The following is a 16,016-nucleotide window of genomic DNA, read 5'->3' as shown; positions in this document are numbered from 1 at the left end:
CAGTGAGGGAGGAAGAGCAAAGTAGAAAGTGAAGTCAGAGAAGTGATGAAGGAGACTATAAAGCAGGTTCTTGAAAGCCATCGCTTTACTACAAGGAAAATGAAGAGTTATGACAGGTACTGAGCAAAGTACCCACCCTGGAGGCCTGTCTGTCTGTATTTTCATCTGACCTTCAAGCTATCTCTGTTCTGTTGTCACACCTATGTATTAGTCATTAACAAATGGCATATATATATTTTAACATGATTTTTATTCAATATTAAAATGCCAACTATATTGGTATTAATATCTGGACTCATAGATATTCTGTTGGTTTATCTATTATTTGTCTAGTAATAGATTCAACAATCAGTGACATAATATATCTTTATAAATGACAAGGCCAGCTCCTTCTTACTAGTCTTCATTTTCAAAAGCAACCAGGCTATTAGATGAACGTTCCATATTTTCTCCTAATTTAGATAACAAATGATTAAAATACACTAAATCTACCAGTTCAAATTCTGACACTTTTTGGTAAAAATACAGTATTCTGGCCAAACTCCTCCAGATATATCCTTTTTGTTTGCCCTTTAGCACTTCAGAACTGTTAAATATTCAAACTGCTAGGCCTCTTGATTAGTCAGCTACCACTACATAACTTAAAAATCTAATATATGGTTGAAATGGGAATCATGATAATGCTGAGAAAAGAGGGAGAAAATCCCAACAGACAATGACTTTACTTTCATTAAACATTCTTGGGGATTAAACATCAATAGAACCCATGTCCCTCCAGGAGATTTGCTTCTTTGTCTTGAGAGGGTCAAGGTCACTTTTGCAGCATAAATTTCCCCTGGCTTTTCCCATTCGATTCTACTCTTGAAATACTTCAGGTCTCATGGTTTCTTAAGTGAAAGGAAAGGAATCTTAGATACATATATCATCTTTGTGCAACCAAACAACAGTGAGGATGGTTCTCTTTTAGAATCTCATTATGAAAGTAAACCTCTCCTCCCAGAATATTATCTACAAACAATGATAGTCTTAAAAAAATTGCTATTTTAACAGTAGAGAAAAACTTACATATTATACATTATATGTAATATAATTTTATAAATCAGTACATGGAATTTGGTCCCATTGGAGAACTCCAAAAAAAAAAAAAGGAAAAATTACCATACCATTGGAATACATTTTTTCATTATCATTAATTAAAACTATTTAAATGTCTTTCACTTTAGTTACTTTCTCTCACTTCCAAGTTCCATCTTAACGTGAACATTGTCAGATGTGTTGGGAAAAAAAAAATCCTTTCCCTGATCTAAATTTGATCATAAAAACCTGTTGAAGCTGCATGAAATGTCAACAGTTTTCATTGTAAATACAAAACACTGTCTTCTGTTCTTTAATTTCAAACAATGTATTTATTTAGAAAGCAGTGTTTTTAAGAATTATCCAACCTAGGACTTTCTAATAATTTGAGGAAAAATTAAGCTAATGAGTTTATACAGCAATTTGAGGATAATAAAGCCAATCGTATACTTCACACAACCCCCTAATGGACCTTTCTAAAATAGGATTTTGTTTTTTTAAACATAAAAAAAAAAATCCACTAGAAAAGTTTAAGTTATTTTAAAAAGCAGACATATAACACAGTTATGCTACTACTTCCTGTGGGGCCTTTTTATCATACCTAACCAGTGACTAGTCATGACCAAAGAGAAATTATTATTTTTCTTTACATTATGAAATATACTTCTAAGATTTCCTCATAATTAAACTTCATCTTTTGGTTCTATTGCTGCAACTCCAGTTCAGTTTTTCAATATAATTGAGTTGACAACGTGTTGAAATTGAAGGATGACATTTTGGTGTATGAAGCTGACTTATCCTTCCTATACATAGGTAAGTAAAACAATGAAAAGAATAGCAAATTGGGATAAGTCCTTAGAGTTAATCCATGCTTGCCGGGTTCATGAGCCAAACTCTGTATGAAATGCTGGATGTGTAAAGATATATAAATCCTAGTCCCTGATCTCAAAAGCTTATTATCAAATCACTTGAAACCATAGTACAGGAGAACGATCAAGTGTAGAGGCTGTACTAGGTATTATAAAATCTAATGTTTTATTCGATATATCTGTCTTTTCAGTTTGCCATGGACATCTTCTGTTACCTCTGCAGCAATTCTTGCTTTTACGTCACAGCCACTAGAGGTGACTGGCAGTAACTGAAAATGAGCTTTGTGTGTATTCATAAATTTCTGGGGATTAGTAACATGGAATAAAAAGATTATGTGAAGTACAGGTTTTCATACACAGGCCGAGCTCTCTTAAAGATGCTCCCTGTGGTGAGCAGAATACAAAAACAGCTAAAAGGCATATTCTGTTATAACATGTTCACAGGCTGCTTTGTAGCCTTCTTATCTCTCTTTGAACCTTTATTTTTTAGCCACCACTATCTAGGATCATATGAGATATGATTAAAAGAAGCAAAGGACATTAAGTATTTGAGGTATGGGACGTATTTAGTCAGGAGTGAAAATCTCTGATAGAAAAAACAGTCTGTCTATATTCTGTAATCATGGTGCTCATTGAGATTATAACAGAAACAACAAAATGACAGGCTCATACTTGGCTCACATAAAATCACCATTTCTCCCACAATATTTAAAAAAGATTTATTAAAGACTTTGAACTAATAGTTACCTGGCCTTTAGGGAGCAAAGCGTGTGACAATAGCGCCACTAATGAGATGAGAGGGAGAAAGGAGAAAAGAAAAATATTATACTATCAATTTAAAAATATATTTTAGCTTTTTAAAGTTCCTGATGCCTTGAGGAAAGGTAGTGCCTGTAGAAATAACATTTCTACTTGAAATGCTGCCATGTTGCCTATTTCAAGATCAGATATGTGTTGACGATTCACAGGCTCTTACCAGGACTTCAGGACCACAGGAGAGAAATTTCCTCCCAACAAATTGTGACAAAATAACTGTTAGATGCCTATTTTGAAAATTCTGCTAGTGTTCATGGTAAAACGGCATAATTTGATTATCAGGAGACAGTTTATTCTTTATTCGATACATATTTTGAAATGTTTAGATGTAGAAACTGTATATTAAAAAATTGTTATCATTTTGATGTTTCAGAAAATGACTTTAAATTTTGCCTCATACCAATTTTTTATGTATTGCAGTTATTATGAAATACAAAATTTAAATATCTGCCTTTCTGGAGAAAAGTGATTTTAAATTAAGAATAAATGTATAAATTCCAAAACATCAGATTGCATTAAAAACCTATCATTATGTTTAGAGAAATATTGTTGTATTTCCAAATGTCATAGTGAATTTCCATGAACTCAATTAAAGAAAAAAATCTTTCTATAAATAATTCATGCTATATTTTAAGAAAATTTGTATTTTTTAATTTCTAATTTTTCTTTCACAACTTTAATTCATAATTAGAAATTATTGTGTAGTTATATTATTTGCTAGCTTTTTAAATTATTTTCGTCTTTAAGAATGTCTAAATTCCTCAATTACACTTTAAATATATTCCCGTTCTATTAGAATTAAAATTATTTGATCATGTATTTGGAGTGTGTTAGTAGATGGTTCCATCTTTGCCTTTTTTCACTGGAGTTTTGAAGAAACCTGTGACCGACACATTTTTTTAATTGTCATGTGTTTTAAATATTAAAATTTTTTTAAAATTTTTGACCAATTTAACTTTAATAAAGTGTTTTCTCAAGATTCGTTTTAAAATTGTACTTATTCTTTTATTACTTGACAATAACAATATAACAAATTGTAGATCAAGATATTTGTTGTGTTCGATTATGTATAAGCTATTCATAAATAATTCAGATGTTCCTTTTAGAAACCTGATAAATCCATCTAATTATAAAAATAAACTTACATTGGATGTAAACGCTGATTTTATTTTTTGAAAATACACAGATTATTTGGGATAATTACATACATAAACAGCAAAGCTTACTTATCCAGGCAGCACATTACCTTGGAGCCATACTTAATAAATAATTTTCAAAATTATGTAAAATTTTATTGAACACCAGTAAATAACTAGTAATGAATAAATTTAAGAAAAATAGCAACCTCTTTTCTTAAATTTCTTTGCTTAAGTGATTTTTACTTTTAATGTCAGTGATTTTTACTTTTAATGTCAGTGATTTTTACTTTTAATGTCAACATTGTCAGCTTTTTCTGCTTGGAATTTAATAGTTCTGAGTGCTCATGAACTCCTGTGGACTCTTTTTCTGTTTTTTTGTTTTTGTGTAGAAGTATGTGTTTTTATTATGTTTGGTGAAAAGTCATATTGATACTCCTCAATATGGTGTAAAGCAGAATTTTTAGAGACAAAGAGCCAGTACAAGTCCAGGCACTGCCAGGTACTTTAGCTGTGTCGTATTGTGTGCTGGGTATTCCAACCCTAATTTTTTCTTCAACAAAATTAAGATAAGACATTAAAGGAAAGCTTTTGAATGATCTCCCCAGCAAACTCAGTTACTCAGAAAGAAAAATAAGCTGATGTTTTGGAAAAGATACTTGACAAAAAAAAAAAGAAAGAAAGAAAGAGAAAACTAGTGTAACTAATATGCATTCCCCAAGTTTCTCTTTTTTTGGCTCTCAAAGTAGGAAATTTTCATGACTGACATTCATCTGCAAGGTAGACATTGTGAAAGACTAATGACCTCTACTTGACTCTTCTAGTTGGTTGTTAGGACAAATTTTTCAATTAATTTATTTATTTACCAAATATTAATTGAGCATCTATTATGTGTCAGATATTGTTCTAGGAATTGGGCATACAAAAATGAACAAAAGCCAGAAATGTTTGACTTCATAGTTTTTACATTTTGGTGAGGGGAGTCAGTAAATAAAGTCAACAAGTAACATGAATAATATATTAGATGCTGATGTCATGGAGAAAAACAAAACAGTCCTAGGGGATAGAGAGTTCAAATTTAAATTAGATAATTTCGTGGAAGATTAAAGATGACTGCAAACTCTTTACCACCTCTCCTATCCAGAGTTGGAGAATCTGCCTGTGGTTACTTTGACAGTAAAATATGGCAAAAATAATGCTCTACCATTTCTGGGCTCAGTCTTTAAGAAGATTGGAAAGTTTGCTTTCTCTGTCTTGGACATACTGCTTTGATAGAAGCCATCCATTATTCCTCACAATGCTGTGAGACAGCTTAAATAGCCACTAAAAAGAGCCACCTGAAATTAGATAGTGCTAGGAAGTCCTCAGCTGTTCCAGACATGCTAACTGGGGCACCATACCTGCATGTGAAGAAACCATCTTACACATCCCACTCAGTCAAGCATTTATTGACTCCAGTCCCATTCACCTTTCAGCTTCGACTGCTTGAATAATCCCGTGAAAACTGTCCAATAAAGCCATGAAAGTGAGAAATTATAATGTTGTTTTAAGTTAATATATATTTTGGAATGGTTTGTAGGCAGCAATGGATAACCCAACAAACAAACAAACAAACAAACAATATTTGGAACAAATTTGAAAGTTGTGGGGAAATAAGCCATGCTGATCTTTATGTTAATTGGTCCATTCAGTACAGGAAAGATGAGAGTTTTAACCAGATCTCTAAACATCTGAACAAGCAAGTTGTCTGCTACGAAAACCTCACAGGTGTGTGGAATCAGACCAGTCTCAGTGCTCCACGTTTTTTCCTTCCAGGGATGGCTCTGATTGCCCATCAGAATCGTGTCTCCACCTGGTTGTTCCCTCACCCTAGGGGCTTATTTATCACAGTCAGCAGACTATGGTTCTAATCATTAATGAAGCAATTAACTTTTCTGCCTCAGGGAAATAAGTTTAATTAATCAAAACATTCTTGCTAAGTCATGTTGACCAGTACAGAATGTTCTGTAATTAGTGATATATATTTTAAAACTATCTGAATTATAAATATTAACATTACAAAAATGTTCATAACAAAAATATTTTTAGAAGAAAACTGTCATTATTCTTCTGGAAAATTTACAACACATAGGCTTTCACATATTTTTCAGTATCAACGCTCAATAATCATTTGAGAAATCGCCTGGTTGTAATTAACCTTCTCTCGTAAGGTCATGGAGATCACACCAGTCGGTACGTTAAAACTCTTAGTATTGTTTTTGATGCATTGGAACTGTTCAGAAATTCTTATTGATAGTAATTTATTTATAAGCTGGACACTTTGTTCAATAACTTGTTGAAAATTCTTAGAATAAATCCTTCTTGATCCCTCTATGACATGTGTATCTAGTTTATCCATTCATTTTAAAGCATGTAAGGAAATTTAATGAGGTTTTTTATAATATTACATGGTTTCCATATGTTGCTACATCTGTACATCAGAATCAACTGAAGCACTCAATAAAAATAGATGTTTTCAAAAGAGGGGATCCTGGAAAATTCTATTTTTGACAAAATTCCTGGTGATTTTGGTACCCAGCCACAAAATTAGGAGGGTATAAAGAAAATCTCCAAACTCTGCATATTCTTTTTCTTTTTAAAGGTGTTCTTTTTAAAAGTAGGAACTGATTTGTTTAAGCACAGAATTAGAGCAATGACTAAAATAACATTAAAAACCTGTCTTTTCAGTTTCTCGATAATTCCACTTAGTCCCAAATTATTAAAATGTTTACCTGAGCTCTGTACTTTGTTTAGGCCAGGAATATATTTAATTAAAATGTTAATGAAATTTTAAAATAATATTTGGGCATTATTTAAATTATATTCTAGCATGTTTTAAAAATATAGTCATTAACTAAAGGGTTAGTTATTAGAAAGTCTGTTTGCTATAAACTACAGTGTAAAGCATTCTCCAGAAGCACAGTTTTGAACTATTATATTATTGTCATCTTTCTAGTACACTATACTTCACACCAAGGACATTTTTCTATTATTATTTGAATAATGTTGAACTCCAAGCCCATGGCCACTCTGATTTGTCGATGAATACTGTGATCCTGGTGATAGAGGTTAGGAAACAGCCTGAGTTCTTGATGGAGAGTCAACTCAGAATACACAGTATTTAGTGGAAGGTTGAACCAAAAATACAAAATGAAACAAAACAAAAAATAAACAGGACAACAATAATGACAAAAATTCTGTGTAGGACAGAAAACAACACCTTGGGTGTTGTTGCAGGAGAAAAAATGTCTCCTCAGAATTTGATATCACAGCCAGCTCCCCTGTGCATCTGTGACCTCCACTTCTATTACGTTTAGAGACCAAAAAACTCAAGTCTAAGGTTTAATTTAAAGGAAGTCATTATAAATTTCATCTTCTTTATTATAGACCATGTTCTCTAGCAAAAATGCAATTAAGATACAAACAAACCAAAAAACAGAAAATCTTATATATTTGGAAGTTAAAACAAAAAAAAAGCAAAGAAAAAACTATAAATTATATATCAAAAAAATCACAATAGGCTTTAGAAAATTCTTAGAACTAAACAATAATGAAAAGATTATGTATTAGAACTTGTGGAATTAACTCAAGTAAAATCAGAAAGGAACTTTATATCTTTAAATGTTTTGATAGAAAAGAAGAAAGACTGAAAATTAATAAGCTCAGCATCCATCTCAAGACATTACGAAATATATAGCAAAATATACCCATAGAAAATAAATAATTTAAAAATAGAAATACATGAAACATAAAATAAGCATGCCAAATGAGTTATTTAAAAAGAAAAATAATATTGAAAAACCATTGGCATTACTTATTATGATACCCATAATATATTTGCTAATCACCTGCATTTATGGTCCTCTGTTTTATGGAAGCTTTATAGAACTGCACTTTTTGTTCTATGTGGTTGAAGGAGAGGCTCATGACTCTTCTTAGCCATTGGACTGTGAGTAGAAATAGTACATATCTCTTGCAGCCCAGAGTGTTTAATTGTCCACATGGATTTTCCTGATTTTTTAATTCTGGTGTTATGACTGGCAGCATTCAAGATGATGTTTTCTTTATTAGCCCTTGTTTCTGAATGGTCTATAATGGGCAGAGAGCACCACTACTAACCTAGGATGGAAATAGTATAGTCTGTGCGGTGTCTTATGTCATTGAAAAAATGTTTTGTTTTGTTGTTTTGTTTTTTTATTCTTGTAGCAGCACAGAAAATACAATATGCTATCTTGACTGATACACTTAAAGAATAGAGAAATAGAGAAAAAGAGAGACTGGGGTGAGGTAGTGGGGATGGAGGGAGGGAGAGAAGAAAGGAGGAAGGAAGGAGGGAAATTGAAATCATTGGGGAAAACAAAAGGAAATATGTGTAGGTGATGAATAAATTAAAAAATACTATAAAACATTATATACAGATTTATAATAAATTTTAAATCTTATGTCAAATTTATAAAGTTCTATAAATATCGAAGTTAACAAACAGACTTAAAAAGAAATAGAATACTCGATTGATTAATTTTATAACCATGAGCAAATTAGGCCAAATTAGTGAAATTCTTTCCATACAGTATACAAGTACAGTATACAAGTGGCCTGGATGATTTACTGGCTGGTTCTAATAAATATTTACTGTGCAGCTAAAATCTTATGCAGACAACCCCAGGGTAAAGAAAAAAATTACTTTACAAAGCTAATATAAACTTGATTCCAAAACAAGAAAGCAAAATTTAGGTGTCAATCATATTTACTAACATAGATATCCCTATCGGCACGCATATTTTTAACCTCATTCTATGTTCTTATGTTCCTTTGTTTCAACTTCCTCAGCTACTCTAGGTACACACTTGCCTCAGGACAGTAGCATTTACTTTTCTTGTGTTTGAAACCATCTTCTCTCAGATGGTCTCTGAGATGGCTCCTTTACCTCCTTCATGTCTTGTAAAATATATCATCTCAGTTATCCCTTCCCTGAAAATTGAAGCCATTATTACAATATTCCCTCCTCCTCTTTCCTGTTTTGATTCTCTTCTCTGTTCTTTCCACAACCTCACATATATTACCTCTCCATCTTCTTTATTATCATTTCTCACCCCTGGAATGAGAGTAGAGATTTTACTTGTTTTATTTACTTCCACAGCTCCAGCAATTACTTTAGTGCCTGGCACCTGGTGAGGACTCAATAACTATTTGTGGAATGAATTGATAAATGCAAAAGTATTGAACAAAATGTTAGCATGACAAATTCAGCCATGTATTTAAAAAATACAGTATGACTCAGTTGGATTTTTCTCAAGAATTCAAGTTTAGTTTAAATTAGAAAAAAATCATTAAAATGGCAGATAGGAAAAAACATGAGATTATTTCAACAGATGGGATAAAAAAACATGTTATGGAATTTAAAGTTAAAGCGAACTTCTTTAACCAATAAACCAACAACAAACATTACACTTAATGGCAAAACATGGCAAGTGTTTTCTTTAATATTAGGAACAAGAAAAGATAGCTTTTATCATTCTGCTCTTCTGACTACATTTACCCAACAGAGTAAGTCAATAGAAAGATAAAACAGTACAAATAATTAAAAAAAAACTCAAAATTTTCACAGATGATGTAATTGCCAGCAATATATCAAAATAATTCACAGAATGCAAATTCAGAGGATCCAAAAAGAATTTTATAAACTTCTAAGTTATAAAATTAATATAAAAATATCAGTTGGAATCTAAGTAAGTTAAATTGTAGAATCAAACTGTTTCTAAAATTTATATGGTAACATAAAAAAATAGTGTGACACACACGAGGAAGATGAACAAGTTGGAGAATTTTCTCCACAACAAACCAAAACATACTATAAGGCAGTGTGGTATGTTCTGGGGATAGACCAACAGACTGATAAAACAGAATGGACAACCCACCAACAGACCCAGACCATGCTGGATACTTGGCAATGACAAGGTGGTATTGTAGCTTAGTAGAAAAAGAATCAACGCATTGGTAAATGGTGCTGGAAAAATTTGTCAGTGAATAAATTGTCAGTCTCTTATTAATCTCCCTTGTCAATCTCTTTTCCAAGATCTGTCATTGTGTTGGTCTCTCCTCAGCGGTGTTTCCCATGCTCTTTTTCTTGTTGGTTTAGATTCTTTTCCCATTGTTTATTTTGGTGCACGTTGTTGGCTGAGCAAAGGCAAAGGCTTATGTCTACTTTACAATGTTTAAATGAAAGTAAATTAATTATATATCTCATCTTTTAAAAAAATATAGACTATCTCAAGAGCTTCTATTTTCTTTGAAGTTTTTATATTAGGATAAATCAATCTATAATCCCACAAAACATTGGACAAATACTAATGTTTCATAGTGTTGAAAATCTCAATTTCTTTAATTTTTTTTCATGTGCAATTAAAGTCATAGTGTTAATTTGCTTGAGAAAATGCAGCCAGGAATTGAATATGAAAAATGCTTTTTTGCATATAAAGGTAATGTCTATAGCATGTAAATTTTGTGTTCAGTATTTGAACCATCAGGTCTATTTGAGAATCAATGGTCTTATTTTCATAATATCTAGTATTGAAATGTTTCTGTTTTTAGAGAGATTTTTTCAAGAAAGGTAGTTTCTCCAGTGCCAGCATTCTATGTCCTATGCTTTCACTGATATTCATTTAATAGAGTGGCTTCTCATTTGAGGTGCAGTAAAAATATGGTGATGGGTGGCGGCAGAATCCTCAGCCTTGAAGGATGATGGCTGGGAGCATATCCTGGGCCTGAGAGCATGGTTGCTATGGTGATGCTGCTGCTCTGCCAAGGCTGTTTCTCACTGTGGGTGGAAAGAAGCTCCCCTGCCAGCAACTACGTGGGATTCTGGCAGCTGGAGAGAATGCTGAAATGATGCGCTGCTTCCCCAGATGGGAGCTCTGAGAGTCTTCATTTAAATCCAATAGGCAACTCAGGCCCAGCGGAAGAGTGGGGTAATTAGGCTGTAGCCCATTATAAGTGCAAAATGTGCGGGATGAGCTACTTAAAGTTTCTTTCTTTGAGTAAAAGTTTTGCAGAGGATCAGAAGTTAAATGGAAAGATTCCAGCTTGATTTGGAAGAAATGAAGGTTTGGAGAAATTTTTGTCAATAGGGGTAATATAATTTTGAGTTATTTAAATGGCAGCATTTAAATAGGGAGCAAAAGAAATATTTCCATTTTAATTTGGAGATCTTAAACTCATTTGGAAATGCCCATTAACTCAGAGTTGTCAGTTTGGGTGTTTACCCATATTGAAATTTCTCTCTCTCTCTCTCTCTTGTTTTTTTTTTTAGACTTACAAGTCACTATTCAATTAAGGCTGTAATAAATGATATAGAGTATGACACTAATAGCACCCCCTCCCACATGGGTCTAGGTAACTAGAGTTAACTTGCTTGTATGGCAGGTAGTGTTGGTCCATCTAAATCACAATCGAGAAAATGTGAAATGAGTAGAAAACGACTGTGAGTTAGTAATAGAATTAATTAGAAATCATCTGTGGCAGCTTTGGTGATCACCTATGGGCTTACCACTTCATATGCTTCCAAGCCGTTCTCATTCTGATTTTATCTTTGTTGGAAGCATTAGGTCTAGGACACAGCAGAGGTAATTCCTATCTATAAATTTGATGTTTTGACTCTTTATTTTTTATAGTTGAACTTCTATTCCGAGGGTTTTGTTGAACACGTTAATCTGGTTTTGTTACCTCAGTGTCTGCTGTTGAAATCTCATACACCTATTTCAAATTCTTTGAGAATAGTAGGGGAGATAAATCACAAAGAAATCAGATTTGAGATCATGGGGCTGTTGAGGGCACTTGCCAAAATTAGGAGTAACTCTTCTTTGGGTTGGTACTAATTTTATTTTTCTTCTTTATTTTTAAGTAATCAGTAATATCAAAATTTTATAGCACAGAGAGACAAAGAATAGTCCAAAGATTTTTCTGCTACCCTGTTAATCTTCACCCAAAACTGTGTTCAATGACATTCAGATACTACACACACTGGCCTCATCCATCTGCCAGTGAAATTTCCTCCTATCAAATGAAGTGTCAAGCTGTTCTAACCTTTCCTACTTCCCCACATTGTGTGTGTGTGTGTGCGCGCGCGCGCATGCGTGTGTGTATGTCTGTGTTGGGGGAAGGAATGTTCAGAAAATGATTTTGTACACGCAAGAGTTATGGAAAGGGGGTGGTGTTCAGACTTCTTTTTTGATCTTCTCTGGGGCAAATGAGATAATCCATAATTCCCTTAACAAAGCCAGTTCAATAATCAATATTAAAATGGCAAACTAATCCTTCCTATGAATCTTTAAAGTTACTTTACAGAGGAACTTTGCAATCATTACATGTATCGTATGTTGCTATAAAAATATATACACTCTAGATAAAGTGCACGCAGGTCTTCCTATATCATTAAATAAGAACGCATTTTCCAATCTCATGTTATTTATTTCTGAAAAAAGAAAAAGTCAATTAAATGGAGAGTTTTTGAGAGGTTTCAGCATTACATAAGGATCAAGAAATTCCAAAAGAAGAAAAGTAGGAGGAAATCTTTGTACTAGAATATGTTTGAGGAAGAAGTGGGGACAGAGGTGGACCAAGGGGAAAGTGACATCATCTTTGGAGTTCCCTCAACCTGTCAGCCTTATTACCTAAATTGTCCTTTCTCACCAGTGGCTCACACATAGTATCTCATCAATATTTATTTTTGCAAAACATACATACTTAAGTGTTTTCTAGTTAACCTCTTAGATAAAGATACCTAGCAGTCACCTAGAAAATTCTGGTTTTATTTTGAATATTAACAACCATGGTTTTCCGATATCTCAGACTAAATGTTTAAAGCCATCTTTTGAAAATTGAGGCTAAAGTGACAAAGATTCACAAAGCTAAAATGATTATGGTGACCAAAGAATTTCGAAAACCATATTATAACACAATAACAGTTAATATTAATAATTGCTATTTTCTAATAATGGTAAATGTTTATTGAGAACTCTTTGTCATTCACTATTTTATGTATTAACTCATTTTATGCTCACGAGAATCATTTGCAAGAAGATCTTACTGTCACCTTTTTACCAATGATGAAATCAAAAGAGTAAACTTGCCCCCCAAACGTACAGTGATGGATCAGGATTCTAACCTGCCCTGTCTCTCTTTTCTATTTTGACAGTATCTTTCTCATTTTTCAATCATGCACCACAGCAAGAAATAGATTTTGCATTATGAGTCACTACGAAAACAACAGACATAAATATCTGAACTGAAAAGATTCAAAAATAATTTGCCTTACCACATGCAATACACTCATTATATATTGTCTAGTCTGTTCTCTTTCACTTTTAAGAATTGCTGGTCAAAATTTAGTAAACTGGGTTCATAAGTAGCAGATTTTGACTCACTATTTAAAAGATACAGCTACAAGGAGTTCAAAAGAAAGTGTCATTGAAATAAAAACTTAAGCATGTGAAATTTGAGAGCTATAAAGTCAAGAGGGAATGATATGCATGCATGTGAAGATTAATTATTATAGGAAGTTTGGGTGGAAAGGAAGGTTCTGTTGGTTTTGGGGTAGAGAGGGAGGCCATCAACAGAAGCAAGCATTCTTTTGTCTGGAGGATGGGTTTATAATCAAGAAACTTGACATTGATACCCTCTAGGGCCAGCCTAGGACTTGATTTACAAGGTTGACCTGATGCAATTATACTTCCCCATAATGCTGAAGTTTTTAAAAAAATTTAGATTAACAGAAATATTAATCTCTAACTTTTTTTCCTGTTGATCTTGTGCAGGCTGTTTTGAGTGCTGTATTAAATGCCTGGGAGGCATTCCCTATGCCTCTCTTATTGCCACCATCCTGCTCTATGCTGGTGTTGCCCTGTTCTGTGGCTGTGGTCATGAAGCACTTTCTGGAACTGTCAACATTCTGCAGACCTACTTCGAGATGGCAAGGACTGCTGGAGATACACTGGACGTGTTTACCATGTAAGTCATTCTAGTTGCTTGTTATTTTGAAAGCGTATGTTCACATTGTGTGTTGAATAAGTAGCAGTCTAGAGTTAAGTTAGGCAATGTTATATAGATGAAAAAAGTACTCTTAGGGTATATACATGAGTCAAAAGGACATTGACCTTCACTGTGAATATAAGACACATAGAAAATCAGAGTTTTAATTTGTATTTTAATTTGACTGTAAAATTTCAGTTACCATTAAGTGAAATACTTGCATTTCTTTTGCTCTTCTAATCTGAGTAGAGGCTGCTTTAATAGAACAGAAGATAGAGAACAGAGCCAGGTATCAATGTAGACTTTGTTGCTAATTCTAGGAAGATCACCCGAACTCTATAGGTACTCCCACCTTTTAAAAAATTTTAACTCATCTTTCTTTTCACGCCTCGCAGAAACGATGTGACTATCTACATAAACATTATGAAAGTTTCTTATTGACTTTTGCAAGAGGATAAATCATAAATAATGAGCACCTTTTTGCAAGCACTAATTATGCTTAAAATGCGTAATTTACTCTTAACATATAAACTCCTGGGATCACTAAATTATGGTGATGTTAATTTTTTTAGCAAAGTAACTCAAACATAGTCTAGAAGTAAATAAGAATTTGCATTTCAAGTTGAAGTTCCTTATTGTCTATACTACAGAGAACAAAAGTTTAGGATTGAATTATAGCAAACTTTATTTTCAAATAAGTTCTCAATTCAGATAATTTATTTAGTGATTTCTTGCTCACAAAAAGAAAATGACTTATTCATTACAGTTTATTTTATAATCCTAGCAGACAGTAACTTTTCATCGCATTAGCCACTGTAGCGTTTATTGCCCCTAAACTTCTTGCATCTATTTCATGCTTCATGATACTGCATGATTATAATGTTTCCATGTTGCTTATTTTGTCAATCTCAATAAATTTAAACCTTCTCAATTTGTATATATGCTTTCTGAAATAAGATGCTTTTAGAGTTACAAGTCTTAGTAGTTGTATGCCTAGTTAGGATGACTGCTTTTTACTTTTACAACTCCACCAAAAAGAGGTTAATTACATGTCTTATTTACTGGGGCAGTTTCTACTGAGAGTGTAAGTATAACCTAAGACTAATCTAAGAGAGCACCTGGTCAACTTGGACAATTTTCTAAGTAGTGGACATCTTTTCTCCAACCCCAATATCAAAAAACATACCATGTTCCTAATTTTTAAAATAATCCACCAGCTACAGGCATATAAATTGTCTTGAACAAAGTATTGTTTATAAATTATATTTATTATTCTATGTTAAAATTACTGACTTCCATGAAAATAAAAAAAGAAAAAGTGGTACACATTTACATCAAGTAACAGAGTAAGAATTCCCTACCTTGTGGGGTGAAGGGCATGTACTTTAGGTCAGAGAGATAGCAAAGTTTTAGAAAAAAAGAAAGTTGAAATATTTATGTTTATCTAAAATATATTGATACTTAAAATTTGAGAAAGATTGGTCACAAAATGAAAAATATAATAAAGCAAGTGCATGAGACTGGGAATTCCACCAGCCTGCCAAAGACCTTCTTGCTACACACACACACACACACACACACACACACGCACACACACACACATTAAAAGGAGGAGGAAGTTGATTAGCCACCCAGATAAGACATGAGATTATTTAAAAACATAGTCCTTAACTATGAAGTATCAATTTAGAGCTTCATCAATGTCACTGACAAATGGAAATGGAGAATTAATAGCAAATTTTTAAAATCATGACCTAAAAATGACAAAGGAATCATATCACTTTCCTTATATTTCCCAGTGTAACTTTACCTTACAAATTAGTTCTGAAAACTTAGCATTAACCATTAAATTGAATTCCAGAGTAGACAGTCTATCAATTTCCATTAAATTGGCTTTATAGCATGACTTAATCCTTGAGAGTTTACAGATGATATTCATCATTTAAAATATAATTAAACTATTGAAAATGCTTTGGATTATTGCAGATTAGTTTTTAGAGAACCTTAAGAAAATGATTTCATGGATGTATTTTAATGTGATAAAACTGACATTTTC

The 16,016-nt window shown here is 32.8% G+C and overlaps 1 protein-coding gene across 2 annotated transcripts in view; it reads left to right on the top strand.

The window, feature by feature from the left end:
• Window positions 1-16,016, top strand: part of GPM6A (glycoprotein M6A) — a 242,296-nt gene that overhangs the window by 193,770 nt on the left and 32,510 nt on the right. For both annotated transcript variants that reach the window (XM_039846516.1, XM_039846517.1), the window contains one exon: window positions 13,747-13,939. In XM_039846516.1, coding sequence (XP_039702450.1) covers window positions 13,747-13,939 — 193 coding nt within the window. The remainder of the gene's footprint in view (window positions 1-13,746; window positions 13,940-16,016) is intronic.

The sequence above is a fragment of the Pteropus medius genome, unplaced genomic scaffold (assembly GCF_902729225.1).
Source record: "Pteropus medius unplaced genomic scaffold, Ma_sr-lr_union100, whole genome shotgun sequence".
NCBI lineage: Eukaryota > Metazoa > Chordata > Mammalia > Chiroptera > Pteropodidae > Pteropus > Pteropus medius.
Note: the sequence above shows the minus strand (reverse complement) of the source record. Positions and strands in the feature narration are given on the sequence as shown.